The following is an 18,582-nucleotide window of genomic DNA, read 5'->3' as shown; positions in this document are numbered from 1 at the left end:
GAGGGGTCCGGGCCTCAGCAACTCCAAGAGCCCATCCAAAGCAGGAGGCGTTCCTGTAGAGCTGGAAGGACAGCGTACTGGGGAGAGGGAGCTGCAGACGGGCACAGAGCGTGGGGACAGCCCAACCACGGGGCACAGAGCTGGCACGGCCCAACCACGGGACACAGAGCTGGCACGGCCCAACCACGGGACACAGAGCATGGCACAGCCCAACCACGGGGCACAGAGCTGGCACGGCCCAACCACGGGACACAGAGCAGGGCACAGCCCAACCATGGGGCACAGAGCATGGCACGGCCCAACCACGGGGCACAGAGCATGGCACGGCCCAACCACGGGACACCAAGCAGGGCACAGCCCAACCACGGGGCACAGAGCATGGCACGGCCCAACCACGGGACACAGAGCAGGGCACGGCCGAACCACGGGGCACAGAGCATGGCACGGCCCAACCACAGGGCACAGAGCTGGCACAGCCCAACCACAGGGCACAGAGCTGGCACAGCCCAACCACGGGGCACAGAGCATGGCACAGCCCAACCACGGGGCACAGAGCTGGCACAGCCCAACCACAGGACACAGAGCTGGCACAGCCCAACCACGGGACACAGAGCTGGCACAGCCCAACCATGGGACACAGAGCATGGCACGGCCCAACCACGAGGCACAGAGCATGGCACGGCCCAACCACGGGGCACAGAGCTGGCACAGCCCAACTATGGGACACAGAGCATGGCACAGCCCAACCACGGGACACACAGCATGGCACGGCCCAACCACGAGGCACAGAGCATGGCACGGCCCAACCACAGGGCACAGAGCTGGCACAGCCCAACCACAGGACACAGAGCTGGCACAGCCCAACCACGGGACACAGAGCTGGCACAGCCCAACCACGGGACACAGAGCATGGCACGGCCCAACCACAGGGCACAGAGCATGGCACGGCCCAACCACAGGGCACAGAGCTGGCACAGCCCAACCACGGGACACAGAGCATGGCACGGCCCAACCACGGGACACACAGCATGGCACGGCCCAACCATGGGGCACAGAGCTGGCACGGCCCAACCACGGGACACAGAGCTGGCACGGCCCAACCACGGGACACAGAGCATGGCACGGCCCAACCATAGGGCACAGAGCATGGCACGGCCCAACCACAGGGCACACAGCATGGCACGGCCCAACCACGGGGCACACAGCATGGCACGGCCCAACCACAGGGCACAGAGGTGGCACAGCCCAACCACGGGACACAGAGCATGGCACAGCCCAACCACGGGACACAGAGCATGGCACAGCCCAACCACGGGGCACAGAGCTGGCACAGCCCAACCACGGGGCACAGAGCTGGCACAGCCCAACCACGGGGCACAGAGCTGGCATAGCCGAACCATGGGACACAAAGCATGGCACAGCCCAACCATGGGGCACAGAGCTGGCACAGCCCAACCACGGGACACAGAGCATGGCATGGCCCAACCATGGGGCACAGAGCATGGCACGGCCCAACCACGGGGCACAGAGCATGGCACGGCCCAACCACGGGACACAGAGCATGGCACGTCCCAACCATGGGGCACAGAGCGTGGTCATGGCCCAACCACAGGCAGTCATGCGCTTGAGCCTTGGTGAGTCAGAAGAACATTTCACAGCACAGAGGAGGAGTGGGAAGGGCATTCCAGCAAAGCTGACACCATAAACCAAGGGTCAGAGGCATCAGAGTGTCACTGACTTGGGAGCAGCAAGCAGGGAGGCGCCTGGACCACAGGATATAGGACAAGCAGTGGGTCATGGGAGATGACACTGAAGATAGAGGTGAGCTGAGACTGTGAGGGACTCCAACAACATGGGGAGAAGTTGAGGCTTTGATCCACAACAAAGGACCACTGAGGCTCTTGAGGGCCACTGCAAAGACCTTGAGGCCTCCTCTGCTGCCCATCACTGTGCAGAATACCAACCAGCCAGGAGTGTCACTATTATTAATGGGCATCAACAAGTATTATAATTATTATAACATTTGAAAGATCAAATAATCAAAGTAATGTCTGTGAGATCATTCATACACACACACAAGTGAACACCAAGTCAGACTTAAGAACTGAAGTTAAAGCCGTGATTCAGATGTAAAGTGATGCAGGAGGACTCCCCTTGCAGGGAAGAGAGGCCTCTGGCAAGCCCACCCTGGTACAGAGCGTGGCCTGCACCAAACGAGACCAAGTGTGGCCGAGACAGTCATCCCAGAGCTGCTGTCCAAGGTTGTGTACGTCATTCGGGACCCCATGGCCTTACCCTTTAGTCGATTCCTACCAAGTCTGCTAGTTATCTGGTATTTCAAACGACAGCAGAAGAAAAGAAGGGATAAGAGGGAGGCAGAGAAAGGGGCTGTATTTTAGGCAAGGATGCTGACTGGTCCAGAGTGAGACAGACAGACTAGAGCAGACACAGCACTATAATCGGCAGTGAGCTGTGTTCTGCGTGTTCTGTAAGTCCAGGAAGGTGGGGAGACCTCTCAGCACAACAGTCCTCAGGGTGTTCTATAAATATTTATCGTTTGAGGACTCAATGACAAAAGGATTCTGTGATCAAATACATCCAGGAGATTCTGCACAATACATCTTCCAGCAGATCAAAACCATGCACTGATATGGTAAAGGCCTTGAGAAGTCCTGCAGTAGAATTCTGCTCACCAGTGATCCTCAGTCTCTTGCCTTTCTATCCCAAACAACACCTACTAAGTGAAGTCACTCAGTTGTGTCCGACTCTTTGCGACCCCATGGACTGTAGCCCGCTCAGGCTCCTCTGTCCATGGGATTCTCCAGGCAAGAATACTGGAGTGGGTTGCCATTTCCTTCTCCAACTAACATCCCTTAGAACTACCATCTCACAGAACCCACTGGCTTAGAAAAATGCGCTACTACTTGTCTGTCTTAAGGAAAAAAACAATAAATTTTTTCTTAAAAATAGTTGAAATGATTAAGTTTGGTGCTTTATGATAACAGCTATAGTTGCAGGGGAAATTCACCTCATTTGACAAACCTCGCCACTCACCCATGTGCCAGGAAAGTGAAATGTTACTGACCTTCAAGACCTCAGCCTTCGGCTCCTGGAGCCATTTCTGTTTGACTCCAGATCTCCCTTGAGAGCCAGGGGCACTCAGGTAACCTCACCTAGCCTCCTGCCCACATAAGCAGTGTAGGCCCACCACACTAGTTTCTCCAGGGAAGGAAGGGCCCCAGCAACCACGTGTGCGTGTGCACACATGAAGGTCAGCCAACAGCCATGCTAGAGAAGCAATTTCCCCTACTGCTCTTTCACGACCCTCATTTAGAATCTTGTCCATCCACCTCCATATGATGACTCCCAAGAATTCAAACACTGTAATGATTTAGACCTGCCATGGGGGCAGGAGAACACAAATTGAAAGGTGTCCTTTCTCTCCTGGAAACATTTGCTGAGGTTTGGAGCTTCAGAAGGGCTCAGGGTCTTTACTGGGCTGGGACCAGGGTGCAAGTGGGAGGCTCCTCCGAGGCAACATAGATGCCCTGGGCCCCATGCATACCCTACTCTCCTCCAGCGTCAGCAGTCCTGGGAGGGTGGCTGGCATGGTGTCCAGGCAGCCGTCAAGGCTACAAACACCATGAGGCTTAGTGAAGGGCAGGGACCCAGGAACTCACCTGGTACGTGTTGTCGAAGCTGTCGTACATGAACCGTGTGATCAGAGATGTCTTCCCAACTGTAAAACAAGAAGAGAGGGGTTCAGCTGTGATCCGGGCCAGGCTCCTCTAAACACATTTCATGCAATGAAAACAGATGATGAAATCAAAAAGCCCAGAGGAAAAGATGAGATGCAGAGACAGAGTGGGAGGTGGGACCCAGAGAGGGACACTGAGGTGAGGTATCCAAGTCTACACTGGGTGGGCTGCAGGGGAATCCCTGCCCTGTGAACTCTTACCACACAAATCCAGGTCTTCCTTGACCCATAAGAGCCACATAACAATAATCAGAGAAAGTGTGTGCACTACAGAATGCTTCTGTCACAGGCCTACATTCACCTGGAAATAACACTTTGCCCTTGGTCACAGGCTGGGATAGAGGGACGCTCTTTTATTTTAGCCTGGAACTGATGAGGAAGGTGACTCTCCAAGGAACCAGAGGGCAGGGGAAGTAAATGGATCATTCCCCAGTGTCTCTCATGGGCAGGACTATTCTTCAAAACGTGTACCTGACTGCCCAGCTCCTCATTGGATATTTAGCATCCCTGGACCTTGCTGGGTAAGTGCCAGTGGGATCCCCAGTCATTGTGACAAGCGAGGAGTCCCCTGCACATTTGCAAATCCCCCTAAGGGCAGAAACATCTCCAACTGAGAACAACTGGTAGGACTATGGGAAAAAGGAAGTCTCTGCGGAATCCTGTAAATACTTCTAATTTCCCAAACTGCAGGATTTGGCTTCTGACCTAACCCTGTGCAGGTCCCCTGAGGCCTGGCAGCGGCAGTAGCAGAATCTCTGAGCATCTGGGTGGGGAGGGAGGGCGATAAAGGAATATTGTTGGGTCAGGCCCAGCATGGAATGCTACACCATCCCACCAAGCCTCTGCTATGGCCCTGGGAGGCTCAGAGGTAGACTGGACCCGCTGAGCTTGGCTCAGAGTTCCTTCTGCTCTGGGCTATGAGAGACAGGTAACTCTGGCAGGGAGAGCAAAAGATTCAGGGCCCAAGAGTTCTCCATTCTGCCTCTCCCCAGGTCTCAGATGGGATGTCCACAGGCCGAACCTGGCAGGGTAGCTGGTCCCTGGTTAGATGGAGCCAGGCAACACAACGGGACTCCCCTGGGAAAGGTCCCTTTCCAGTTCGGAAGCCTCAGCAGTGCAGCAGACAAGGGCAGCCCTCTCCTGACAGCTGGCATTGGTAAGGAAAGGGCAGTCGTCTTCCACAGGAAGAAGGCACGCAGCTTGGTTCCAGGCTAGCCCAGACTCCACCCCTTGTGTCTCTTCACTGGGCTGTACCTGATTCGTATCTTTTGTGGTAAAACTATAATTGTAAGTAAGAGTGCTTTCCTGAGTTCTGTGAGTTGTTCCGGTGAATTATGGGACCTGAGGAGGGCCGGGGGAACCCCCAGATTTGTAGCCAGTTGGTCAGCAGTGCAGGAACCTGGGGACCTCACTCACAGCTGGTGTCTGAGGTGGATGTCAGTCTAGGGGGAACTGTGAGTCCCCCACTTAAACCTGAGCAGTCTGATACCAGCTTAGCTCAGGTAGTGCCAGGACTGAACTGCACTATATCCGCTGCTGTCAGAATAGCCCCATGTCTCTCCTGAACATCTCTGGGGTGAGCAGTAATACACCCAGGATCTCTTGGCTAAGTTTACCTGGAAACTGCCCTTTGAGCATCCAGTACAAATTAAATCTGTAAAGTGCTTTCAAATTGCTTTAAATCCCCGCTTAAACTCACATGAAAATGAGAAGTGGGGGCTTCCCACTCTGGGAGGATTGACTCTGAGGCCAGAGAAAAGCGTGGCTGTTAACTGCTTAGGGGAACCCAGAGTGAGAAGTGGAGCAACCCCAAGCCAGCAGGAAGAGGATGAAATCAGGGAGCGCATGGGTCTTCCCCTTCCAAGAGCAATGGCAAGTTCCTGCTGCCTCAGTTAAAGAGGCACTACACGGCCAGCTGGGAGCTCCCATCTGTGGTGACACATAGCACCTTACACCTTGGGGAAGGGACACGGTCCTTCTCTCCAACAGGCTCCTCCCTAGGACAGGAAGGAGAGACAGCAGAACCCCTAAAAGCCACTGAGGGAACAGGAGGCTCATGGAGGAGCCGAGAGAGCAGAAATCTCTGCAAGGCTTCTCTGCCAAGTCCCTTCTCGGGGCACCAGCCACGACCAGTGGCTCCCCAGTGGCTTGCAGGGTAACAGCGAGGCAGGAGGAGAAAATGCCCAAGAAACGAGTAGCGTTTTGGGGACTGCACAGGACAACCTTTTAGGTATGGGGTCCTGGCCAGCGTCAGTATTTTCTCAGCTTCCTCACAAACCCAATAAAAGACGACCACCTGAACTATGTATTTATGGAGGTTGTGTCAGACACACCGCAGGGGCTGTGCCAGGCACAGATCTACACGGCAGCAATCAACAGGGGAGACGGGACACCTGCCTGCCTAAAGCCTGTAGGACTTTTGTGCTTGCAGCAACAGTAAGCCCCTAAGTCTACCCTGGTCAGTCCTCAACTCTGAGTCGGGTACTTATGCACCTCCATTTTACACAAGGGGAAACAAGCTGCCAGCTCCTTGCCCAGGGCCAGAGCTGAGTGGGGCCAGGATGAGGCGGTCGGACCGGGGACTGAGTTCCTATGCCTCATGCTCCTCGGCATCTCTGGGTCATGGTGGATTACAGGATTCTGCCACATCATCACTGCCACCGCTGTAGATGTCATGGAGCTCCAGGAATAGCTTCGCCTAAGCCAAGGAACCTTTTTCTTGGGATGGGCAGGAGGCAGGGTTTCCCCCTACTCAGGCAGTGCTTGACCCAACCTAGAAGGCCAGAAACTAGGAATTCAGGAAAAAGGAAGGCTTAGAAAATCAAGGATGGATGGGTTAAGACACCTGGGGTGCAGCACCCCAAACTGAGCCCTGGACTGAATGGCAGCCTCATTACGGATTTGATGCAAAAGGGAATGATTTCTTCCATTCTTCCAGGTCAGTTTTTTTCATTTCTCAGAACAGAAGCCCTCCTCTTCCCTGCCTCAGAGCCTCCCCAAGACCACCCACACTCTCCACGGCTGCCGGGCCAGCATGGCTCAGACTCTGTCTGAACCTGTCAACTTGGCCTCCCTACTTGGAGGCCTCCTCCTCGCCGTGGCCTCGGTCTGCACCCTTCACTGCAGGCAAGCATGGCCGGTATGTCCGTGGCCAGTGCATCCTGCCCCTGTCCCAATTTGGCTAAGACTGACTGCCAAGCCTCCACCCTGATCTGTGGCCCCAGGGCCCCGGGGCGGGGCTCACCAGCCTGAAGGGGACCGACCACCCCTCAGAGCAGAGCCCCAGGCAATGCTGTCCGGCACTGGCAGCGGGAAAGGAGCCTCCACGCGTTGGCCCCAGGGCCCTGAGACAGAGCTTCACCAAGGAGCCCCTCACCCACTGCTGCCCTGTCACGTCCAGAAGTGGGGCGGGGCAAGGGGCCCCCACGTCCACACTCCTCTCCCCCGAAGGGCAGAGGCTTCTTCCTGACCTCACACCCCACCTTCAACAACTGCCCCATGTGGAAGGTGCTGGAACCTGGATACGGAGAGCCCACCTACCAGGTCACTCTCAGGCCCACCACAAAGAGCAGCAGACAGCTGGAGCCATCACCTGGTTGGGCACTGCCGCTGGAGCTGAGGCCACGGGGAGGTCCCAGGGGGCCGCGCATCCAAGCAGCTCAGCCAGGGCTGGGTGGGGGAGGGGAAGGAGGCCTCCCCTGAGGGCCACCCCCCCCCCCCCGAGGCCCCCTATCCTTCTGCGGCCCCCTGCATCCTATGGGAGGGCCACCCTGCCCACACAGCTCTGTTCTCAAGGTCACACTGCCCCACTGCCCTAAAGACAGCTCTGATACCACCAGAGCTACGCAGAGCTCTTTTCAGGAGCAAAGATTCACCTCTTCTGGTAGGATTTTATTAAGAATTAGCAAGCAAATCATTACTGAGCTTTTTCCTCTCTGCTCACAGCTCAGCAATATTCTCATAATCTTCTGGCGGTTTAGGCCCACAGGATTAAGCAGGGAGATGCATTTTTCCTCTTTCACCCAAATGAGGGTGAAAAAATTCATCCTGAGCACTTACTAGGAAGCTCCAGAAAGAAGGAATGGAAATGGTCTTACTGAAATTCTACTCAGCACCAGACCAGAAATTCTTAGTTTTCCTCTTAATCCTCATCGGGATCCAATAAGCTGGTTCTTACCTCCAAGGTCATGCGGCTGGGAAGCAGTGGAGCTGACGTATGAACCCAGGTATGACGCCTACGACCTCACCTCGTGCAGGACGTTGTGCTGGTTTATGGAAAGGTCTGGCCAGCAGCAGAGCAGGAGGTCACAAAAGGGCAAGGGGTCTGGGGTGGGGGGTGCGGCTTGGTAGTCAGGAAGGCCACAAGTGGTGGGAAGCAGCCCAACGGGAAGTGGAGAGAATAGGTATTCTGCTGCTTTGGAGGAGAACAGGTATTTCAGGCAGAGAGAACAGTGTGAGCGCTGAGGCAGGGAGACAAGAAGCTTGTGTGAGGTGATGGATGGGAGGCAACGAGCTAATTACAGTGGAGGAGGGGCAGTAGCCTGGCCATGCTGAGAGGACGCCGAAGGCAGCCTACACACAGGAGGACCACACAGAGACACCCATATGGCAAGAAATGGAGACCCCCAGCCAGCAGACCTGTGAGTGGGGGAGCCTTCAGATGACTCGAGCCCAGCCTCGGAGCCATTAAAGTGGGTCAGAGACACCCTTTCCCTGCTAGGACCTGCCCAAACTATAGATTCCCGAGCAAAGAATATAGCCTCATTGTCTTGAACCACTAAATTTTGGAGTGGTTGCCAGGAGAAATATCAACAACCTTAGATATGCAGAAGATACCACTCTAATGGCAGAAAGTGAAGAGGAACTAAAGAGACTCTTGATAAGGGTGAAAGAGGAGAGTGAAAAAGCTGGCTTGAAACTCAACATTCAAAAACTAAGATCATGGCATCCGGTCCCATCAATTCATGTCAAATAGAAGGGGATAAAATGGAATCAGTGATAGATTTTATTTTCTTGGGCTCCAAAATCACTGCAGATGGTGACTTCAGCCATGAAATTAAGACACTTGATCCTTGAAAGGAAAGCTATGACAAGCCTAAACATCGTACTAAAAACCAGAATATCACTTTGCTGACCAACGTCCATACAGTCAATGCTATCAAAGCTATAGCCAGCAGCATTCCCTGGACCTCACCCATGGGGCCACTTACTCCCACAGCCTCCCATGATCCTCACTCCCCATCTCAGTGCAGGCCCCAGGAAAATGGATTTTTGTACCTTCAGGTGGCTTCTAGATAGCAACAGAGGATGTGAGGCATCTCTACTCGCTCAAACACCAGCCGGGGGCTCATTCTGTGCTAGGCCCAGGCTAGGCACAGAATCCACAGTGGAAAGCAGATGACCCTTTGCCCTGCAGCAGCAGCCTGGCTAAGCTGACGGAGTCAGACTCAGGTGCAAACACCTAAGATGCAAGGCAACTTGAGACAGGGCTACTGAGAGGCCAAAAAAAGGCAAGGTCACTCTCTGCTGGGGAACTGCAGAGGTGTCCTGTATGATACTGTAACAAAGCTAGACAGCATATTAAAAAGCAGAGATATTACTTTGCCAACAATGGTCCATATGGTCAAAGTATGGTTTTTCCAGTAGTCATATACAGATGTGGGAGTTGGACCATAAAGAAGACTGAGTGCCAAAGAATTGATACGTTCAAACTGTGGTGCTGGAGAAGACTCTTGAGAGTCCCTTGAACTGCAAGGAGATCAAACCCGTCAATCCTAAAGGAAATCAACACTGAATATTCATTGGAAGGACTAATGTTGAAGCTGAAGCTTTAATACTTTGGCCGCCTGATGCGAAGAGCCAACTCAGTGCAAAAGACCCTGATGCTGGGAAAGACTGAAGGCAAAAGAAGAAGGGGGAAGCAGAGGATGAGACGGTTAGACAGCATCACTGACTCAATGAACAGGAATGTCAGCAAACGCCAGGAGATAGGGAAGGACCGGGAAGCCTGGTGTGCTACAGTCCATGGGGTCGCTAAGAGTCACACATGACTGAGCGACTGAACAACAACCTGCAGGAGGTGGCACTGGGCTAGGTCTTGACGGGTGGAGACGACACATCAGGGGAGTGGCATTCCGAGGGGAGTGACCAGACGGGTCTGGTGACATTAGGCTAAGGTGTCCTCTGCACACAGCCGTCCCTTACCCACATCTCACCACTGCTACCACCTGAAGCCAGAGACTCCCAGGAGTCTGGGGTCAGTGCCCATGAGAGTTCCGGGCGCGGCTGGTACCCAGGTCACAGGCTGACACCTGAGGAGGCTGTGAGCCCCCAGACCCCAGTGCAACGTTTCTCTCCATGAAGGACTCCTCTCTGCCCTGTCATCTCTACAGCGGGTATGGGTGGAGCTAGAGAGATATCCATGAGGGCCAGAAATGGGGCAAAACGTGAGACAGAGCTCAAGAAATCAGCTGGAGACTTGATGGAGGGCCTGCCAAGGCCTGGCAGCACGTGCCCCACCTGAAGAGTCTCCCCCTCGCTGAGCCACACCCGAACCTTGCCCCACAATCTGCTCTGCGGCATGCTCGTGTTTACCGCCCACACCAGTGCAGGGGTGCCACTGAATGGTCGGTGTGTCCCATCTGGTCCTCCTTGGGGTCAGAGGGCTGGGCCCAGAGTGGGAGGTAGGAAAGCAGGGCTCACTGCCATCTCCAGGCTGCTGTGGCAGGCTGCCCTCCTTTTAGACGCCTGTGTTTTTAGAGAGGGGAAAGGGTCTCTGCAGCCTTGGCCCAGAGACCCTATCAGCCAACCCAGGTCGCAGAAATGTCCACAGCTGTCACACGGGCTGTCACTCAGGGCTAAAAAGGCAAATCTGCTTCCCCAAGGCTCAGGCCAAGCAACCCACCCCTAGGATGGGCCCGGCTGACTCAGATCTCCTATCAGCTCAGTTTCCAGAACACAAATGGGAGATGCTGGGAAGGGCTGCCCACCAAGGGGTCCAGTCCTCGTCCTGATGCTGGGAAGGTGGCCAGGCCCTCCCTGTTTAGTGTCCCTGCTCTGCAGGGTCTGGGAAGAGGGCTCCACCATTCCCCTGCACACCCTGTCCACAAAGTCCCCCATTACTGCCTGACCATGGGCTACACAGCCCCCAGGCCCTGCGGTGACAAGAAGGACAGCTGGAGACACAAGCTTCATCTGTCGGATTCTTGTTTCCTTTTGTTCTGTTTTCACAACCAGAAAACCCAGCCCCACCCTCCTGCAAGGTGGACAAGCATGGGGGTCCAGGGGCCAGGCTCCCACTGCACACGCCCTGCCGCCTTGTGCTGAGAAACGCTGCTGCAGAATAGGGCTCTGCCAGCTCCTACCTGAGCCCTGAGGGGCCAGCTGGCTCACCGTAGGCTGAATGAGGAAACACGTGAAACTTTCATTTCAAACCATCCCCCAAAGGACTCAAACTGTAATTAAGAAGTATGCAAAGCTCTTCATTGGACACTTTAATTAAGTGTGTTAATTCCCTCTGCCAGAGGATGCTCAGTCACCTGGGCCTCACTGGGGGATCCAGGGAAGACAGAACAGAGGAGGGAGGAGGGGGGAATAAGCCAAAAAAGGGGTCGCAGGACAGTGGCGGGGGGGGGGGGGTGCTGCTCTGGCCCAGGCCCTTTCTCCTGCTCCAGTTAGGAGCCTGGCCCGTCCCTGATGCTCTTGCTTCCCCACTGTCCTCCACCTGTCCCCATCTGCTCTGTCTGAGCCTAGGACACCAGGAAAGTCTGTCCTGGGTCAGGGGCAGTAGGGTGTCATTCACTCTGTCCCCCCCACCAATGCATACCTCAGCTTTGCCACTTACGGAGCTAAGAGGTCATTATTCCAGTGAGGTCAGGCTAGGTGGTCTTTAAGAGCTGCTTCCACTTTGAGGAGAGTGACAATGCTTACCAAGCCTGAAATCCAGCTGGATAAAAGGACCAAGGGAGGGTCTCATTTCCTGCTAGGAGCGGAGTCCCTCTGACCCTTGGTTCTTAACAACTTTCAAACATTTCATGCCCACTTCCACCTGCATCAACCTGGAGCCCTGAGAGCACAAGGGTCTGTGCTCCATTGTCCGCTCTGGTGGAAGAACAGAGGATTGAGGGGCCCAGAGAGGGTGCACTGGGCTGGGAGCTGTGCACAGGAGTGCTTGCACTCATCTGCATTAACCCTCTCCTGTTTCTCCCCACAAAAGGATCATTGGTGAATTTTGAAGCTATCACTGTTTAAAATAATATCAGGATATAATAGCTACCTATCAATAACAATAGTGAGTAGCTGCCCAATACCTTTGAATGCCCCTACTACACTGGGGAGGTCTAACACCATCCTCCCCAGTGCAGCAGCCTCTCTTGCAGCTCTGTTGGAGGCATCTGACTTAGGCTTCTCCCACTAGATAATCACCTGAGACTCACCAGAAATGAATCTAGTGAGGTGTGGGATGTCCCTGGATTCTGCACGCAGGGGTGGCCATGACGTGGGTTTCAGCATCAGTCTTTGCCAGTTCTCAGCACAGGGGCTGTCTCTCCCCCTGGACCAGTCCTGGTACGACTCAGGCTCCGACCCTGGTCCTCTGAGCCTCCCAGAGACTCTGAGCTCCCTAGTCATTGCTCTGATACACTGTCTGCCTGCCTGAATCACCTGGAGAGTGAGAACAGGTTCTTCTTATTTGCAACTAAGAACTTTGAGAGTGACATAAGACAAAGGGCAAATAAGCCAAAAAGAGAAGGCTGGAGCAAAAAAAAGTTTGTTCACAGACATACATCTTAAAATATATTACTCAATCATTAAAGTCAGACTAAGATATTGCCCAAGACTCCTGACAGTCAAAAAAGTCAAGCAAAAAAATGTGAACATGACCAACTGTACAATTCACAGTATTCATAAGATACAACCAAACTAGCTCTTAATAATGGGTTTTCAATAAGAGCTGAATAGCAGAAAGTTCTTGCAAAGAGTCTGGAGTACAGAAATCATGCAGCTAATTTACATGTTTACATAATTAATTGTAAAACACTGCAGATGAAAATCAAGGATGCTAACCAGACCAGGCAACACCACTGCCCAAGCCAGTGTTCTCACTCAAAGGCCTAGACCAGTGTCCCCTACAAATAAATGATTAAATGAAAAGCCAAAGACCAAAGGATGTTCCCTTCCAGCCAACATTGTGTAATAAGGATCAGATTTCACTGGAAACAACCAAAATACAGACAAAACATAATAAGACAACATAGGACATCAGGCAATAAAGGTCAATAAACCCTGAGGGATATGAAACAAATGAGGTGAGCCCCCTAATTGCTTCAGATTGTTGCTTTGAGAAAATTCCAGGCCATGGGACAGAGAGTGGAGAGACAGAGCTAAGAGTCCAGAGGAAACAAGGCAGCTGAAGTTCACAAGAGAAGAAGGAGGTACGTCTGCAAAGTGACTCCCTTAGTCTTCAGCTAAGGATTGCTAATTAAAGATGTACCAAAAAAACTGCTCAAGACTTGGGAAAGATCCACCCAAATGGATTAAAAAGGAAACACTGCCTGGCATCCACACAGACCTGGGATAGTGCTTGCTCCTATCAGCCAGAGTGAAAAGAGTCCTCATTCATGAGACATTGGGGCAAGAACTCTGAAGGGCTGTGTGCCTCAACAGTGGGAGGTAATTAGCCCCAGACTGAGCACCACTCCAGTCCCAGCTAACAAATCCTAAGAATATCTATAGAAATACAAAAACTGTACAATACACAACATGACAAGATGCACAATGTCTAGCATCCAATAAAAAATTACTAGGCATGAAAAGAAGCAATAGATCCTTACTTAACAAGGGGGGAAAAAAATCAGTTGAAACTGACACAAATGTTAGAATTAGAAAACAATTATTTAAGAAAACAATTATTATGACTGCATTTCATATGTTCAAAAAGTTAAACAGAGAGATTTCCCTTGTGGTCCAGTGGTTAAGATCCACCTTGCAATCAGGACACACAGGTTCGATCCCTGGTAGGGGAACTAAGATCTCAGGTGCCACAGGGCAATTAAGCTCATATGCCACAACTACTAGGCCTACATGCCACAACTAGAGAGCCTGTGCACCTCAGTGAAAGATCCCGTGATGCAATGAACACCCCACATGCTGCAACTAAGACCCAACACAGCCAAATAAGTATTCTTTTAAAAAGTTAAACAGAGATATTTAAAAAGACACAACTCATCCTCCTAGAGTAAAAACTATAATGTGGGAGATGAAAAATATGTTAGATTGGATTCAGTTCAGTTCGTTGCTCAGCCGTGTCCAATTCTTTGTGACCCCATGAATCGCAGCATGCCAGGCCTCCCTGTCCATCACCAACTCCCGGAGTTCACCCAAACCCACGTCCATCAAGTTGGTGATGCCATCCAGCTATATCATCCCCTGTCGTCCCCTTTTCCTCCTGCCCCCAATCCCTCCCAGCATCAGAGTCTTTTCCAATGAGTCAACTCTTCGCATGAGGTGGCCAAAGTACTGGAGTTTCAGCTTTAGTATCATTCCTTCCAAAGAACACCCAGGGCTGATCTCCTTTCGAATGGACTGGTTGGATCTCCTTGCAGTCCAAGGGACTCTCAGGAGTCTTCTCCAACACCACAGTTCAGAAGCATCAATTCTTTGGCACTCAGCTTTCTTCACAGTCCAATTCTCACAGCCATACATGACCACTGGAAAAACCATAGCCTTGACTAGACAGACCTTTGTTGGCAAAGTAATGTCTCTGCTTTTCAATATGCTATCTAGGTTGGTCATAACTTTTCTTCCAAGGAGTAAGCATCTTTTAATTTCATGGTTGCAGTCACCATCTGCAGTGATTTTGGAGCCCCCAAAAATAAAGTCAGCCACTGTTTCCACTGTTTCCCCACCAGATTAATCCCAGATTAACTACAGAAGATTAATGAACTTGAAGACATATTAATATCTAAAATAAAACGCAGAGTAAAAAGAAAAGAAATAAATTATTGGAGTATCAGTGAGCTATGGGATGACATCAAGTAGACTAACATACATGTAACTGGAGTCCTTGAAAGATTTGAAGAAAGTTTTACTGAAAATACTCTGAATTTGAGAGAAAATATAAACCCTTAGATCCAAAAAGTTCAACAACCCCCAAGCAAAGGAAACAAAAGAAACCAAACAAAGTTACATCATAATCAAACTGTACCAAGTCAGTGATACAGAGAAAATCATAAGAGCCAGGGAAAAATAACACATTATATACAGAGAAATAAATATAAGGAGGACAGCAACTTTTCCTCAGAAACAATGCAAGCAAGAAGACAAGGGAGCAATACCTGTAAAGTGCTGAAAGAAAAATGTATTAATCTAGAATTCTATAACTTTAAGACATATACAAGCCAACATCTTTCAAAAACAAGAATGAAATAAAAAACTTTTTCAAATATTCAAAAGCTGATAGAATTAATCACCAGAAGACTCTCATAACAAGGAATGTTACAGGTGGTCTTCCAGGAAAAAGTGAAATGACACCAAATAACAATGTGGATCCACCTAAGGGAATAGTGAACACAGGAAGTGGTCACTACATGGCTAAATATGCAGAATTCCTTTCATATCCTTTAAATCTCCTTAAGAGACACCTGACTGTTTAAACAGAAATAAGAAACAAGAAAGTCATTGGATCACAGACCTGAGAGAACACAGAAGAAAAATCTTTGTTACCTTGTCAGAAGCCATGCAAACAAGAAGAAAATGAAGCGATGCTTTTGAAGGACTGAAAGAAAAATACTGTCATCACAGAATTCTATACCCAGCAAAAATCTTTCAAAAACCGAAGTGAAATAAAAAAGTCAGGTACCCAGACTATTTCTAGCTAGCAGACCTACAACACAAGAAAGGAAGTTCTGGGAACAGGAGCAGCGGGACAGCGACACATTCACACACCACACGTCAGTACACTCACCGGCAGTCCTGGATTTTCAGAGGTTAAAGCGTCTGCCTCCAGTGGGGGAGACCCGGGTTCGATCCCTGGGTCGGGAAGATCCCCTGGAGAAGGAAATGGTAACCCACTCCAGTATTCTTGCCTGGAGAATCCCATGGACGGAGAAGCCTGGTAGGCTACAGTCCATGGGGTTGCAAAGAGTCAGACACGACTGAGTGACTTCACTTTCTTTCACTTTCTGCTCACTTTCAGTCTTGAGTTAGTCAAGACTCAGGACTCTCTGAGGCTCAGAGTCCTAATCTGTCCAATGGGGGAAGAAATGCCTACCTCACAGAAGTGGCATGAATACCATGGGAGGCGTAAAAAGTTATCATTCTGGGTAAAAGGCATATGGAAAGTCTTCAGAATATCCCTACAACTCTCTATAAGCCTAAACTAATTTTTGGCATAATTTTAAATAAAATTTTATTTAAAATAAAATTTTAATAAACAGTTAAAGGAGAAAATAAATAAGATGATTTTTAAAAATTATGCATACATATACATATAGTGCATAACCCTATATCCATGTCTCTCAGATTCTGAACACATTCAGGAAATGGCTTGTTCTGATTAAACATTCTGGTCAACATGAAAATTTCCTAAGGAACTAGAATATAACTGTACTTGGCATCAACAGTCTTCACAGAGAACCAGGAGCTAGCTGGGTGGGAATTGCTGTCAGCCCTTCTAACCACAGACCAGAGGGGGAGCAAGTCTTGACAGGCCAGCTTGGTGGGCAGAACCCGGCAGAACCACACAGGCACATGCTCACCAAGATGTAATACACACACACACACACACACACACACACACACACACACACACACTCAACCCAGCAGGCACCAGAAGCCCTGGTGTGTGAGGAAGCTCTCTAGTCCTCCTGATGTCTTAGCTGTGAAACTAGGAAATCATCAGGATTTCTCAAAAACTATTTGAGATCTGAGCACACAGTGATCAGCCCACCCACTGTCTGGACCCTCTCTGCCTCAGAGAACCATCTCAAACACTCTAGTCAGCTTCAAAAGGTGTTGAATCTCCCCCTCATGTCCCCAAAGCACCAGCACCAGTGAGCTTTGAGAGTCAGCTACCCTTCACCCCCAGCTAGAATAGGAGCCCTGCCCATAGCGCACACACTTACCCCCTGGCCTGGCTTCCCTGGACAGCCAGACCCTGGGTGGGCAGAATGTGCTCCATTCCAATCAGCTTGAGGCTCAACCCAACTCCACACAAAGCCTACACTGGCCATCATGTCACATGTCTGAGAGCTGCATGGGTGCTTTGGAGAATTCATCCACAGTGAGGATATGCACATTTGAGAGCAGGAAGCAGCACACACTGAATGCCCACCACCAGCTGATCTTCTGACAAGGCTGATGTTAATGCAATTTGGTAGTTTATTTAACTGAGAAGAACACTTGGCCCATCCACAGCATGGAGGTTTGCAAATATATGTACATACTCACATTTACACTTTTCTTCCTCAGGCAAATTGTTGGTGGCATTGCTGCTAAAAGCCTCATTCTAGGGAGAGGAGAGCAGGGTAGTGACAGAGTGGCTAGACAGAGTGCAGAGAGCCATGGCTTTTGTTTCCCAGGTTATCAGCTGAGGTCCAGTCAGAAGGGCCTTGTGACAACGGGCCCGCAGCCTCCATGCATGGAGGCCTGGTCATGAGACCAAGCTTCCTTGGGCAGGTAGAAGGTGGCCTCAAGATCACAGGCTGCTGGAGACAGGGCATGCTTCTGAGGAACCCTGGGCTGGCTGATCAGGAGTGCTGACTCCAAGGCTTCCCCTTGCACAGGGGCTGCTCCCAGCGCTTGTGTAGGCCCAACACCCCTCCCTGTCCCTGCACACCCTCACACAGTCTGCTCACGCTGAGCACCTTGCTGCTTTGCCACAGAAGAAACAGGCAAAATCCCAGGCCACTGCACGTTCAGGAGGCTGGTGAGGGAAGAGTGGACATGGAGACCTCCCCACTCCATCAACAGAAAGAAGATCCCTCCTGCCTTCAGGATGGGCTCAAGGGCACCTGCTCACGCTTCACACAGGGAGTAGGGATGGACCTGCAGGTGAAATTTAGAGACAAGGACCAATGTTTCTGGGGTGGAAGATGCATTCTATATCTCTGTGTCCCTAGGCCTGACAATGAGCACAGCAACACTCAGCAGGCAAGGAAGATTCTGTCTCTAGCCCTGTGGACCAGAAATGACTATTGGCCAGGTACTGGGGTGCTTGCAGGGCCAGGCTTGGGAAACAAGGAACTGGGTGGCTATCCAGGTCTCCTCCTGGACTTGGATGCCTGGGTACCAGAAAAAATGTAGCCTGCCTCACCTGTCTCCATCCCATAAGCTCCAAAGCAGCACCACAGAGAGTGGGAGCCATTGAGACCCTTGGAATTATACTTGACCGAGCCCCTCACCAAGCCGAGGAGATGTGAGGTCAGAGAAGAGGGGCCACTTGCCCAGGGTCGCACAGCACAAGGGTCACAGTGAGATAGTATCTCTCCTGGTGCGCAGCCCAGAGCTCCACCTCAGAGGTTTGTCTGAGCCCATCAGGCTGACTGAAGTGTGCCCAGGTCAGGAAGGTACTGCCTCTTGAAGCCCCGGGAGAAACACAAGAAGGGAGGAGCAGCCGAGATTAAACTGCAGGAAGGCCCTGAAGCCTGGCTTCCAGAAGGATGACAGATCAGAGTGGCCTGAGAACACCAAATCACAGCAAGAAGGCACCTAGAGACCACCCGATCCGGTCCTTCACATAACAGGAAAAATCAGAGACCCAGGGAGCAGGAGGGTTTGGGCAAAGTTGCATGCAAGAAGAGCAGTAGCAGAGCAAGAATCAGGGTCCA

General features: G+C 51.4%; 1 protein-coding gene across 2 annotated transcripts in view; it reads right to left on the bottom strand.

Annotated features, from left to right (window-relative positions):
• The window catches only part of RAB6B (RAB6B, member RAS oncogene family), a 58,347-nt gene that overhangs the window by 26,331 nt on the left and 13,434 nt on the right, over positions 1–18,582 (bottom strand). For both annotated transcript variants that reach the window (XM_068976639.1, XM_068976647.1), the window contains exon 2: positions 3,681–3,739. In XM_068976639.1, the coding sequence (XP_068832740.1) occupies positions 3,681–3,739 (59 nt within the window). The remainder of the gene's footprint in view (positions 1–3,680; positions 3,740–18,582) is intronic.

The sequence above is a fragment of the Capricornis sumatraensis genome, chromosome 1 (assembly GCF_032405125.1).
Source record: "Capricornis sumatraensis isolate serow.1 chromosome 1, serow.2, whole genome shotgun sequence".
Lineage (NCBI taxonomy): Eukaryota > Metazoa > Chordata > Mammalia > Artiodactyla > Bovidae > Capricornis > Capricornis sumatraensis.
This window is presented reverse-complemented; position numbering and strand designations above follow the sequence as displayed.